This window comes from Phacochoerus africanus, chromosome 9 (genome assembly GCF_016906955.1).
Source record: "Phacochoerus africanus isolate WHEZ1 chromosome 9, ROS_Pafr_v1, whole genome shotgun sequence".
Lineage (NCBI taxonomy): Eukaryota > Metazoa > Chordata > Mammalia > Artiodactyla > Suidae > Phacochoerus > Phacochoerus africanus.
The window spans coordinates 29969156-29982884 of NC_062552.1; the positions used below are offsets into that span (position 1 = coordinate 29969156).

At 44.2% G+C, this 13729-nt stretch overlaps 2 protein-coding genes and 1 long non-coding RNA gene across 4 annotated transcripts in view; 1 reads left to right on the plus strand and 2 right to left on the minus strand.

Annotated features, from left to right (window-relative positions):
- ZNF451 (zinc finger protein 451) overlaps window positions 1-4691 on the minus strand; it is an 82974-nt gene extending 78283 nt beyond the window's left edge. Inside the window, 2 exon segments of the mRNA XM_047794401.1 lie at window positions 3962-4045; window positions 4478-4691. Coding sequence (XP_047650357.1) covers window positions 3962-4045; window positions 4478-4498 — 105 coding nt within the window. The 5' untranslated portion in view covers window positions 4499-4691.
- Window positions 4692-4783: 92 nt separating this feature from the next.
- On the plus strand, window positions 4784-5308 carry LOC125135881 (uncharacterized). Its single transcript, XR_007137070.1, has 2 exons — window positions 4784-4887; window positions 4984-5308. It is a non-coding gene; the product is annotated as an uncharacterized LOC125135881 (long non-coding RNA).
- Window positions 5309-9113: 3805 nt separating this feature from the next.
- The window catches only part of BEND6 (BEN domain containing 6), a 42279-nt gene continuing 37663 nt past the window's right edge, over window positions 9114-13729 (minus strand). For both annotated transcript variants that reach the window (XM_047796778.1, XM_047796776.1), the window contains exon 7: window positions 9114-10382. The gene's annotated coding sequence lies outside the window, so the exon portion shown is untranslated. The remainder of the gene's footprint in view (window positions 10383-13729) is intronic.

The following is a 13729-nucleotide window of genomic DNA, read 5'->3' on the forward strand; positions in this document are numbered from 1 at the left end:
TGGTTTACTTCTACAGTCCTGCCCAATTCAAAAATTTCCTTCTTTCTTTCTTTTGCTTCTTTTAGGGCCGCATCTAAGGCATATGAAAGTTTCCAGGCTCGGCATCAAATCGGAGCTGCAGCTGCCAGCCTACACCACAGCCACAGCAACACCAGATTCAAGCCATGTCTTCGATCTATACCACAGCTCACAGGAACACCAGATCCTTAACCCACTGAGCGAGGCTAGGGACTGAACCCACATCCTCATGGATACAAGTCAGATTCGTTTCCACTGTGCCATAACAGGAACTCCGACCAATTCAAAAATTTCAAATGATTCCCAAATGCCTGCTGTAAGTTCAAATTTAGTTCACAATTCAAAATCTAGAGTATCTGGCCCATCCTTCTCTCTCCTACTTAAAAAAAAAAAAAAAAAACAACTTATCCTTCATAACTAAGCATAATTCTCTCTTTCATTTTTATGACTTTCCTTATTTCATCTCAAAATACCCTTTTAAACACAAAATGCTACCTATAGAAAAGTAATAAACTGAAAGCCTTATGTCTTTTTTTAATAGCACCGTGTATTTTTTATAAAATAACTTTCTACTAGAACTATTTACAATGTTCTCATCCCTATCTCATCTTTCACGCTGAAATGAGTAGGATGTACTTCCAATTAATCTTTGTAGCTCCGAGGCACTTAATTCATGAATTTACATATTGTGAGCTCTAACATTGTTTTTACTACTGAGCTAATTACAGCCCCAAGACACCCAGCCAGAAGACAGCCTCAGTATTTGACCAAGACCCCCTTGTGCAGTTGAAGTATTATCATTTGACCTTTGGGCTCCTGAAGCAATTTATGAAATTATACCTTGATTTCCTTCACAAATTTCCACACTATACCAACAATCTTGGCTGAAGCGTAAACCTCATGGGCTTTTATCCAGATGATGACAGGCTGCCTCGGCACTTTTTATACCTCTGTATCTAGAGCAGCACTGTGAATAATCATGTCATTAGCTCTTAAACACTTTCCTGGAAGTAAATTAACATATCTGCAATTTCAAAGAATGTAGACAATATATATGAAAAATGGTGGCTAAATAAGGAATATTATTAAATTAAACAAAAAATTAAAGCAGAAGACCTAAATGAAAAGTTTTATTGTTGTTTTTATTTTGTCTTTGTTTTTTTGTCTTTTTGCCTTTTCTGGGGCCACTCCCACGGCATGTGGAGGTTCCCAGGCTAGGGGTCAAATCAGAGCTGTAGCCACTGGCCTACGCCACAGCCACAGCAACTCGGGATCTGAGCCGCATCTGTGACCTACACCACAGCTCTCGACAACGCCGGATCCTTAACCCGCTGAGCAAGGCCAGGGATCAAACCTGTAACCTCATGGTTCCTAGTCAGATTCGTTAACCACTGCGCCATGACAGGAACTCCCTAAATGAAAAGTTTTTATGGTAACTTTTGTCTCCTGTTTAGGCACTGTTTTCACAAGCACGCTGGCTTTACAAAAATCAAATGGTACACTTATGAATTGTGCAGTCCTCTGTACGTGTATTTCAATAAAATTTAAATGAAACAGCTCAGTTTTGAAACTCCACATCTATATCCTTCCTTTTCTTCAGCATGCTATGTTTAGTTTCAAGCTCTATATTTTCCAAACCACGAAAAGACTGCTGTGCCACCATGCAGATTAAAAATGGGAAAATTAAACTAAGAACAAACTAAGAAATCCAAGTAGTAACATCACAGTGTTCTTTTTCTACCTGAAGAAATCTTAAGCAAAGAACTATCTGTTAACTTTATCGGACAAGCATTACTTGAAGGAGTCAAGATTGGCTTACAGAGAAGTAGAAGATTCCATCTCTAATGTATTTTAAAACAGAATTAAGGTATCATTAATTGTCATTGAAGTGTTATCACTAAAAAGGTAGAATGAATGTATTTAATAGGTTTCTTCTAATATTATAATTGCATGTAATTCACTACTCCACTTGAAGTATCAAACCTTTAAACCGATATTCAAAAACAGTTAAAAATAAGCTGCATCAAAATGGATACAAATACATTGTATATTTTTTATTCTCGTGTAAAGACAGAACAGATTCTCTACATTTAAAATACTACTTATTTTTGGAGTTCCCACTGTGGCGCAAAGGTATGAGCAGTGTCTCTGAAGCCACAGGAGTTTCAATCCTTGGCCTGGCACAATGGGTTAAGGATCTGGCACTGCCGCATCTGCAGCATAGGCTGCAACTGTGGCTCAGATCTGAACCCTGGCCCGGGAACTCCAAATGCCGTGGGGCAGCCAAAAAAATCTTATTTCTATTAAAAAAAAAAAATTTTATGGCCACAGCGGCAGCATGTGGACACAGATGCCACAATGCTAAATCCTTTAACCTACTTCACCAGGCCAGGGATTGAACCCCATGCCTCCACAGCGACCAGAGCCACTGCAGTCAGATTCTTACGCCACTGTGCCACAGCAGGAGCTCCTAAAATAGAGTTAAACTAAAAGAGAATTCTTGAAGTTCAGTCTAATGCAAGCTTATATTAGGTACTCACAAACTACAGTTCTTCATTTCACAGGGTACCAAAAATATATTTTTTAAATCCTATTTTTGTGTATTCCATCTGTGATTATCAAAGTAAATTCCACAGTTCCTAAAAAAATGTCACTCTTACTTGAATTTCCCCAAAATATCAAGGTAAATATTCTCCATTCACAAATATACCAATATTCAAGGGGAACCTGAATATTTGTCCTGAAGGGCCTAACACACTTCAGTTCACAGTGAAGGAAGGGGCAGGATACATTTTTCTACCCTCATCCCCCAAGCCTTAAAGTTTAAAATAAAAAGGACAGAGCACCAAATGTAGAGGTAAAGATGAACAAAGCCAAGAAGTGATTTTGTGAAGGACTCCCAAACAAACCCACAAAAACACAACAATGGATCATCACACTGGCCTGACTTTGTGGTACATAGAGGACATTGTCTAATAATCAGTTTTTCAAAACCGTCCAAAACCAGCAAACACAGGTGCACCTCAGACAGTATATTAAAGAAAGATTATACACCTTTAACAGCAAACCTCAACTAACTACAGTTCATTCAAAACAAGCAGTTTACAGTAGAAAACTGCTTTAGCAAACTAAGACACTAGTTTAAGCAGAGGCTTTGTAAAACAGTTCGGGGTGGAAATTATCCCAAAATCTACCCTAGCACCCCCTTCTGTTTTTGGAACCAATCTTTACAAAGTGTGTTCAGAGAGTCATAGACCCCTGCCTCTGTGCCTACAGGAAGATTCCTAGGCCCTCCCCTCTCCAAATTGATTCCACAGATCTGGACTGGGGTCCAGGAATCTATAGGTGTCCACTTGCTAATGCTTGAAAGGTACTGTGCTGCTGCTGAAGGGAGTAAACACACAGACAGGGACCCTGTGCTCCTGCTGATGCAGGCCTTGCATTGTGAGCATCACCTGCTGCTCTGTGCTGTAGCAGGATGATCTCAGAGCCTGGGGGGTCTTCAAGCTATCTGCCTGTGCACTAAGGAGACACCCAGGCTCCGAGTCCCAGTTCCTGCAGCCTTTCTTGTTTCCCACTTCCTTCACCATCACCAGGGGTCCTTCTCCCTAACCTGTGTGGCACCTTTTAGAAGCTGCTCTTGTCCCGTTTCTAAACACAGCCTTAGGAAACCAGAACCTGGCACACCTTAAGTATCAAATGGTTCCAAGGGAAGGAGGAGAAGCGTGACTCAGGGTACAAGAGAAACTGCAGGCCACAGTCTTTCTGGTGGCTGCTCAGAGACTCTGTGGGCATATTCCCTAATCCTGCGCCATGCCCCAAGGTGTCCAGTCCCCATCAGACAGTCACACGTGCCTTGTGAACGATGCACCGACAGGTGAGGGTTAATCACATCAGGGGTCAGCGTGCTGACTGGGAAAACCCGACCGTCGTGGCTACTTACACTGACAAACTGAATGTCATCTTCATTTTCCTCCGGGGTGGACTTGGACGCCTCAGGCCCAGCTGGAGGGACAGATTCTATTATCTATAAAGAGAAGCCAAGACACGCTGACCGACACAGCCACACACTTGCAAGAGATTTTTCCAAAAGGCACAAACTAGGGAAGGTCTCGAGAGGCCCGGCCGACCCTCCGCATCCCCGTCTCGACGAGGAAGGGCGCGCTCGCCCCACCGCAGACTGCTGGCCTCGGAACCCACGCCGCGCCCACGGGCGGGGAGCGCCCCCGAGCCGAGCCGGGCCGGGTCGGGCCGGGGAGCGCCCCCGAGCCGGGCCGGGCCGGGCCGGGTCGGGCGGCCATTGTGGCTGCCAGGCCCTCGCCCCAGGTGTCTCACCCCACGTCCGTCGCTCCCCTCGCTCCTCGCCCCAGACTCCTCACCACAGGCACCGCGCCTCTCACTCCAGGCCTGCCGCCCCAGGTCTGCCAGTGCACCGCCCCAGGCCGAGCCCGCTACTCACCTCCGACCCTGGGTCTCCCATCTCCCCAAAGGCCCGCCGGACAAAACCAGCGCCGCTGCCGTTCCCGCCGCCTCCCCGCCCGCCGTGACCCGCCCCCGCGTGCGCGCCAAGCAGCGGACGTTGCCAAGCCGCCGACGCAGCGGACGGGAAGCGAGGCAAACCGCTTCCCCAAGAGGAGCGGCCTTCTGGGCCCGCAGCGCCGGGGCCGGCCTCACACAATCCCGTCCGCCCGCCCCCGCCGCGCGGGCCGCTGGGAACTGTAGTTCTGGCTGCACAGAGACTGCCCGTTAGTGGACCGAGAGTAAAAGGGCCGAGGGCGCGGCGCGTGCGCTCCTCGGAGTGACGTCACTGCCGCTCGCCGAGCGGTGGGCGGGCTGGGGACTAGAATGGAAGGAGATTTTGGAGATGAGGTTCGTGTGGCTATGGAAGCGAAGCTCACTGATTTGTTTGAGCCCGGAAAGCAGGTGGTGCAAACTAATTGATCAGTTCTCCTTTTTCTCTTTAAGGTTTGGAAGTATGGGTGCTTGGCTGGATTCTAAGATCAGCACGGATCTGAGGCGGCCTCACGCTGCTCATCTGTTCTCCATCTTTAGTCTCCGCCATTCAGAGCCTGTGTTCATGCACCTGAGGAAGAAACCCGGAACCCAGAGCTCTGGTCTCCATATGGAAAGCTGGCGAGGCCACGGAGTCCTGGCCCAGTAGGACAGGGAACCGAGACATCTCTAACTTTATCACTGAACCCTACCTTCTAAAGATGTTCTCAGATGGATCCTTAATAAAATAGAAGAGTTCACACGCAAAAATCTATAAAATAGTTCACCCATGTTCAAATATGTGTTCTCATTTTCTTTTCACTTACTGCCTTACCAAAAATCCTCTCTTATGGAATTCGGTGTCACAGCGGGTTAAGGATCCAGCATTGTCACTGCTGTGGCTCAGGTTGCTGCTGTGGCACAGGTTCCATCCCTGGCCAGGCATGCCATGGCAACAGGAAGAAAAGAAAAAAAAAAATTTTTTTTTTGAAACCTACTAAGATTTATTATGAGACATGCCTATCGTTCCCATCAGGCCAGGTTTGTTTGGCTTGGTGTAGCAAATGACAAACTAGACAAAGCTTAATGGTCTCTCCAGAGAACCGGTTGGGTGATTTTGTTTGTTTGCCTTTTAGGGCCCAACCCGCAGCATGTGGAAGTTCCCAGGCTATGGGTCGAATCAGAGCTATAGCTGCCAGCCTAGGCCACAGCAACGCAGGATCCCAGCCTCATCTGCAACCTACACCACAACTCATGGCAACTCCAGAACTTTAACCCACTGAGGTAGGCCAGGGATTGAACCCCACATCCTCATGGATCCTAGTCAGGTTCATTAACTGCTGAGCCGCAAAGTGAATTCCCAAGATTGGGTGATTTTTAAGGTCAGTCTCTGTGTTAGGGAACTGGTTAAATTTCAAAGAAACAGATTGGTTCAGAGTTCAAAACAGAGACTTTTAACCATGGGAAAAGGTTTTTTGTGTGACAGGAAATTTTTTTTATGCTTCACTTGGACTGTGGATCTATTATTTTGCTTTCAGTTGAGATCTTGAAGGGAACAATTATTGGGTTCGATAACACCTCTAATTCAGTTCTCTTAGACTTGGTTGGAAGCAGCATTACAGTAGATTTCCAGATGTATATCATTGACACTATGCTGATATTCTTCCTTCAACTCATTGTACCAAGTAAGTGCAAGCTCAACCTAACTCCCTGTGCCACAATGGGAACTCCTCGATCAGTAATTATTGAGAAAAGCATTTTGGAATTTCCAGTTATAACTGTGGACATGTCTGCTTCTCCTTATTTCCACAAGTTTTGCTTCGTGTGTCTTCAAGCTCTGCTATTTGGTACTTAGAGCTTTACAATTGTCTCCTTGATGAATTGATCCTTTTATCATTATGAAATTCTTTGTTTTGAAATCTTTCGAGACCTAGGGTCCCCTAATTCAGTCTGTGTAATTTTGAGTGGCCTTTGGTTTCAGAGGTCACACACACACACCCCCACACACCCCCACACACTCACCCCCCCCAAGCATCACAGCCTTCAAATCCCACCAGCATTACATTGCACTTAAGGTGGGGGCTTATCTACTAAACTGATTATCTGAATGCCTGCTTGACCCCACTGTTAGGGCTTCACTTCTTGGTGTGCCTCACAAAGTGTCTCTCCCTGCCGTTCTTGCCCATCGCCCAGCAGTCGAGGATAGACTGCTCTGACCTGTTATGTGATGCTCGGGATCCTGGTTATGGATAGAGATGGGTTGCCTTCTCTGTTCTGGTTAAGACCATCTCAGAAAAGTGAATCCTTGTGCTCTGTTTGTGGGGATGTAGAATTATGCAACCACTATAGAAAACAATGTAAAGATACCTCAAAAAATAAAAAATGGGGGAGTTCCCTGTTGGCTCAGTGGGTTAAGGATCCAGCATTGTCACTGCTGTGACTCTGGTGTGGGTTTGATCTCTGGCTTGGGAACTCCTGCATGCTGTCAGCACGGCTAAAAAAAAAAAAAATTAAAAATAGAATTACCACGTGATTCAGAAATCCCATTTGTGGGTACATATCTGAAAGAAATGAAAACACTATCTTAAACGTATATCTACATTCCTGTGTTCATTTTAGCATTATTCACAATAGCCAAGACATGGAAACAACTTAAGAATCTATCAAATGGACAAAGAAAATGGGGCGTTTATTTATGTGGTGGAATATTATTCGGCCATGAAAAAGAAGGAAATTATGCCTTTTGTGATGACATGGATGGGCCTTGAGGGCATTATGCTAGTGAAATAAGAAAGAGAAAGAGAAATACTATATGTTCTCACTTATACACAGGATCTGTAAGAGCCAAACTCATGGAGAGTGGAAAGGTGGTGCCAGGGTTGAGGGAAGGGGAGTGAAACAGAGGTGCTGGTCACAGGGCACAAGCTCCTAGAGTCAGATGAACACATTCAGGGACAGTGTGGTGACTTTAATTTACAACATTGTATTTTTCATTTGAAGTTGTTTGTTTTTTTCTCTTTTTTGGCCACCCCTCAGCATATGGAGTTCCTGTGCCAGGGATCAGAGCTTAGCTGGACCTATGCCACAATTATGGCAACACAGGAACCTTAACCCACTGTGCCAGGTGGGGAATCAAACCAGACTTCCAGCGCTCCATAGATGCCACTGATCCTATTGCACCACAGCAGGAACTCCTGTTGTGTTTTGATTTGTTTTGTTTTGATCTTTTGTCTTCTTAGGGCTTCACCCATGGCATATGGAGGTTCCCAGGCTAGGGGTCGAATCGGAGCTGTAGCCACTGGTCTACACCACAGCTGCAGCAACTTGGGATCCGAGCTATGTCTGCAACCCATGCCACAGCTTACGGCAATGCCGGATCCCTAACTTCTGAGCAAGGCCAGGGATCGAACCTGCATCCTCATCGATGCTAGTCAGTTTCATTAACCACTGAGCCACGACACGAACTCCCCTGTTTGTTTTTTGGACCATGCACTCAAGACACAGCAGTGACACAAGAACAGCAGTGACCCAAGCACAGTGACAATGCAGAATACTTAACCCGCTGAGCTACCAGGGAATTCCTCATTAGTTTTTTTAATTTCTGACTCATTTAGAACCATTATATGAGTGGATGCAAACTATTGCTCTTGGAATGGATTTACAATGAGATCCTGCTGTGTAGCATTGAGAACTATGTCTATATCGCAACAGAGCAAAGAGAGGGAAAAAAAATGTATATGTGTAAGTGAAACTTGGTCCCCATGCTGTACAGAGGAAAAAAATAAAATTAAAATAAATAAATAAATAAAACCACACACACACACACACACACACACACACACACACAAAAACCTATGACAGAAGTGACACTGCAGAGAAGTGAGAATAAAGATTTTTTTTATAAATGGTAAAAAAAAAAAAGAACCACTATATGAAGCTGAATTTAAAAGTACACATATATTCTATTATCCATAAAAATATCAACATAATCTCAAAACTTTACCGAAGGACCATAGAAGTTCTAGATAAATAATAGTTATGTTTTGCAAAGGGAATTTTATTTACATTTGGTAGGCAAAACTTATTATTACAAAGTAGGGTTTTTTTTAAGATAATAGCATATTATCTTAGTGAGATTATCCTTTTGCAATAAAGCCGTGAACTTCCCTGAGCATTGTGTGTATGTCCTAATGGCACGGCTCTTTAGAAGACAAACGAGCCAGAGAAACACAGTCCAATTATAACAGTAGTGCCTCAGTGTGTGGGTAAGGAGCCATCAGCCTGGAAAACGATTTTCTCCCTAGATTTTATGCATTAATGAGAAACAGGAGTTCCTGTCGTGGCTCAGTTGTTAACGAATCTGACTAGGAACGATGAGGTTGCAGGTTCGATTCCTGGCCTCGCTCAGTGGGTTAAGGATCCGGCATTGCCGTGAGCTGTGGTGTAGGTTGCAGATGTGGCTCAGATCCTGCATTGCAGCTAGCTGTGGCGTAGGCCGGCAGCTACAGCTCCGATGAGACCCCCCAGCCTGGGAACCTCCATATGCAGCAAGTGCGGCCCTAGAAAAGACAAAAAGACAGAAAAGAAAAGAAACAAGCAAATGCTTTTTATGTTTTCAGTGAGATTTACTTATATTTAAGTAAAAGTAGCAAATGTTAACACAAGCTGTTTCCCGAAGACTATTTATTTTGTACAACCACATTGTTATCAAGCAACTTTTACCGACTGTTCCTGGGACCACAGCACTGGACGTTCTAGCACATGCACCCTCCTCCAGTGTGAGCATGGCCTTGAGCACTGAAGATGCACGGCCTGGTTTTGCAGAGCTGTCACGTGGGACCCCCTGATGTCCAAGGAGAGACGTTGATAAAGAATGCTTTGTCTTTCATTCATTTACAAAATGGTATTTGTATGTGTGTGTGATTAGGAAACCCATATGATTTTGTTTTCACTTATTCTCTTCTGGTACTATGAAAACACATCAGTTAAAACTAAGCAGTGTAGCAGTATAACCAACCTGAAAACATAAGATTTTCTAACGTATGTACAAGGTTTCAGATGATATTGATGTTTTATATTACACACATGTATTCCATACTCTTTGGGGCAATAAAAAGAAGCATGTGAACAAGGAAACATAAAAAAGACTTTTTAAAAAAGCTGATGCGTTATTTTAACAATCACAAAAACTTGGACTTCTTTTTCAGGAGTGCAGTGAAATAGCTTCATATTAAAATAGAAAGTTCTTGTTGCTCTCATTTATTTTTCGGATTCCTGCTTTATACAATTTTATGTAACAGAATGATCCTGTAATTTTATTGCTAAAACACTATTACTTTGTTAGAACGTGGTTATCAGCTTTTAGGCTGATTTTGCTACTCTCACGTTTTTGAACATTGATTATTTCATTGTTTACTTTCCCAAGCATGTACTTATACTAAAGAGCCAACAAAAAGAAAATGGGGAGTCGTTGGTATTAAAAAATGTACAGGGATTGATTAGGACAATGACGAATCTTCTGGGTTAGAGTTTTTGTTGCTATGATAAGAGCTCTGATTATCCTGTTAAGATAGCTGTACAGGGAGGCATTTTGGGGAGGAAAAAATGCGTATTTGCAAGAAACCATACTGCATGCTCTTGGGGCTGCTAGAAACCCTCCAGTTGGAAGCATCACTGGTACTGAGGGTACAGTACACATGCAGGTTTTTGCAGGCCTGTGCTCTGTCAGGACAGCCCAGCGATGACACAGGTGTCTCCCAGCCTGTCACTGTGCGTGTCTCTGTGCTCACTGCCTGGGAGGGTACAGTGTCTCCCACAAAGTCCAAGGTGAGATTGACAGCTGAAGGTGCCTTTGTGTCAGGGGCCTGTAATACCTATAAAAAGCAAATTTAAAAAAAAAGAGCAAACTTATAACCGAATTCTCATAGCATTTTAACAGTTATGTTATAATAACAATATGAGTTATTTATTTTTGTGTCAACTACAAATTTGTGCTTAAAAATACAAGTTGGTAATAAGAAATGTTACTACTGAGGTGACAAGAATTATTTTATGATCTATTCAGAGAAATTCCAGCATTGATAATAACTGAAATATTTAACACATATTTTTATCTCGAGTGGCTTTTATTTATTTATTTTTAAAATTAAAACCTTTTTTAGTTCCCAGGCTAGGGATTGAACCTGCGCCACAGCAGAGACCTGAGCTGCTGCAGCAACAACGCCAGATCCTTAACCTGCTGAGCCACCAGGGAATCCATAAATATTTTAGTCACCATAAGGTTTATATATGGCAACCTATCTATACAAGATTATTTTAATTTGATAATGTCCTAAATTCAAACATATTCTAACAACCCTGGACTTTTACTTCCTCCCCACCACATGGCATGTTTCTGACAGCATATTTACATATTTTGGCTTTGTGTACCCCTTAGCTACTTATTATGGATATAGATGATTTTCTCCTTTAACTTTCCTACCAGGAGTTCCCGTCGTGGCGCAGTGGTTAACGAATCCGACTAGGAACCATGAGGTTGCAGGTTCGGTCCCTGCCCTTGCTCAGTGGGTTAAGGATCCGGCGTTGCCATGAGCTGTGGTCGAGGTTGCAGACGTGGCTCGAATCCCGAGTTGCTGTGGCTCTGGTGTAGGCTGGTGGCTACAGCTCCGATTCGACCCCTAGCCTGGGAACCTCCATATGCCGCAGGAGCGGCCCAAGAAATAGCAAAAAAACAAACAAACAAACAAAAAAAAAAGGAAGAAAGAAAAAAAGAAAAAAAAGAAAAAAAAGATTTATGGGTGTTGAGTAAACTACTTTTACTGTATGTTTACCCTTACCAATGAGATTTTTTTTTTCCTTTTGTAATATATATATATATATATTTTTGGCCGTGCCCACAGTATGGAGAAGCTCCCAGGCCAGGGCTCGAACACGCACCACAGGAGTAACCAGTGCCATAGCATTGAAAACAACGGATCCTTAACCCTCTGAGCCCCTAGGAAACTGCTTCCTTTTGTAATTTTACAATTCTAGTTGTGGTCTTTCTTTTCCACTTAGAGAAATCCCTTTAACATTTCCTGTAAATACAGTTTAATGGCGCTAAACACTTTTAGATTTTGCTTGTCTGGGAAATTCTTTTTTTTTTTGTCTTTTTTTGCTATTTCTTTGGGCTGCTCTCACGGCATATGGAGGTTCCCAGGCTAGGGGTCTAATCAGAGCTGCAGCCACTGGCCTACGCCAGAGCCAGAGCAACACGGGATCCGAGCCGCGTCTGCAACCTACACCACAGCTCGTGGCAACGCCGGATCGTTAACCCACTGAGCAAGGGCAGGGACCGAACCCGCAACCTCACGGTTCCTAGTCGGATTCGTTAACTACTGTGCCACGACGGAAACTCCTTGTCTGGGAAATTCTTTTTTTTTTTCTTTCTTTCTTTTTTTTTTTTTCAGTTTTAGGGCCACGTCCACGGCATTTGGAGGTTCCCAGGCTAGGGGTCTAACTGGAACTACAGCTGCCAGCCTACCCACAGCCACATGGGATCCAAGCCGTGTCTGCAATCTACACCACAGCTCGCAGTAACCCCGGATCCTTAATCCACTGAGAGGGGCCAGGGATCAAACCTGCAATCTCATGGTTCCTAGTTGGATTCGTTTTCACTGTGCCACGATGGGAACTCCAGGGAGATTCTTTATCTCTTCTCAGTGCTCAATGATAGCCTTGCTGAGTGAAATTTTCTTGATTTAGGTTTCTCCTTTTCTTACTTCCCACTCTTCTGGCCTGCAACGTTTCTGCTGAAAAGTCAGCTGACAGTGTTAGGGCAGGTCCCTTCTGTACAACTAACTGTTCTTCCCTTGCTGCTTTTAAGATTTAATTTAATTAATTTAATATCCTTAATTTTTGCACTTCAGTTACGATGCATCCTGGTATAGACCTATTTGGGGTCATCTTCTTTGGGATTCTCTGTACTACCTGTACATGAATGTCCATTTCTTTTCCTAGGTTAGGGACATTTCCAGTTATTGTCCCTTCAAATAAGTTCTCTGCCCCTTTCTCTCTCTCTTCTCCTTCTGGGACCCCAACAATAGGAATGTTAGTACTTTTGATGTAGTCTCAGAAGTATTTTGTCTGTCCACTTTTTTTTTTTCTTGTCTTTTTGCCTTTTCTAGGGCCACTCCCTTGGCATATGGAGGTTCCCAGACTAGGAATCTAATCAGAGCTGTGGTGACCAGTTGGCCTATGCCAGAGCCACAGCAATGCCAGATCTGAACCCTCAATCTCATGGTTCCTAGTAGGATTCGTTAACCACCGAGCCACAACGGGAACTCCATGTCCTCATTTCTTTAATTTTTTTTGGTCTTTTTGTCTTTTTAGGGCTGCACCCGCAGCATATAGAGGTTCCCAGGCTAGGGGTCTAATCAGAGCTATAGCTGCTGGCCTACACCAGGGTGACAACAACACCATATCTGAGCCAAGTCTTTGACCAACACCACAGCTCACGGCAACACAGATGCTTAACCCACTGAACGAGGCCAGGGATCGAACCCACAACCTCATGGTTCCTAGTCAGATTCGTTAACCACTGAGCCACAATGGGAACTCCATGTCCTCATTTTTTAAAATTATTTTTTTCCCTTCCTCTTGGGTGATTTCCCCCTCTGTCTTTCAGTTTGCTGATCTGTTCTTCTGTATCATCTAACCTACTCTCGACTTCCTTCAGTGTGTTTTTCATTTCAGTTATTGTATCTTCGGCTGTTTGGTTCTTCTTTATATTTTCAGATCCATTGTTGAACTTCTCACCATGTTCATCCATCCTTCTCCCAAGGTTGCTGAGCATCTTTATGATGACCTTGGACATTTTCTCAGGCAGATTGCTTATCTTTGTTAGGTGTACATGTAGGTAAGTTGGTTGCACTTCCTGATCTTGGAGAAGTGGCTTGTTGTAGGAGGGGCTCAGCAGCACACTTCCCTCTGGTCTTCAGAGCTATATGCTCTAGAGGTGCCCCCATGTGGGCTGAGGGGGCCTTTCTGTTGTGGTGAGGCTGAGAACTCAGGGGGCACTGGCACACAGGACCGGCCCCTGGTCCAGTTGGCTGCCAGGCCCTGCCTCCTGCAGAAGCTACTGGCTGCTGGTGGATGGGGCTGTGTCCTGATGCAGCTGGCTGCATGGCCTGGGGAGTCCGGGGGCTGGTCCTGGCCCACTACTGAGTGAGGCAGGGTCCTA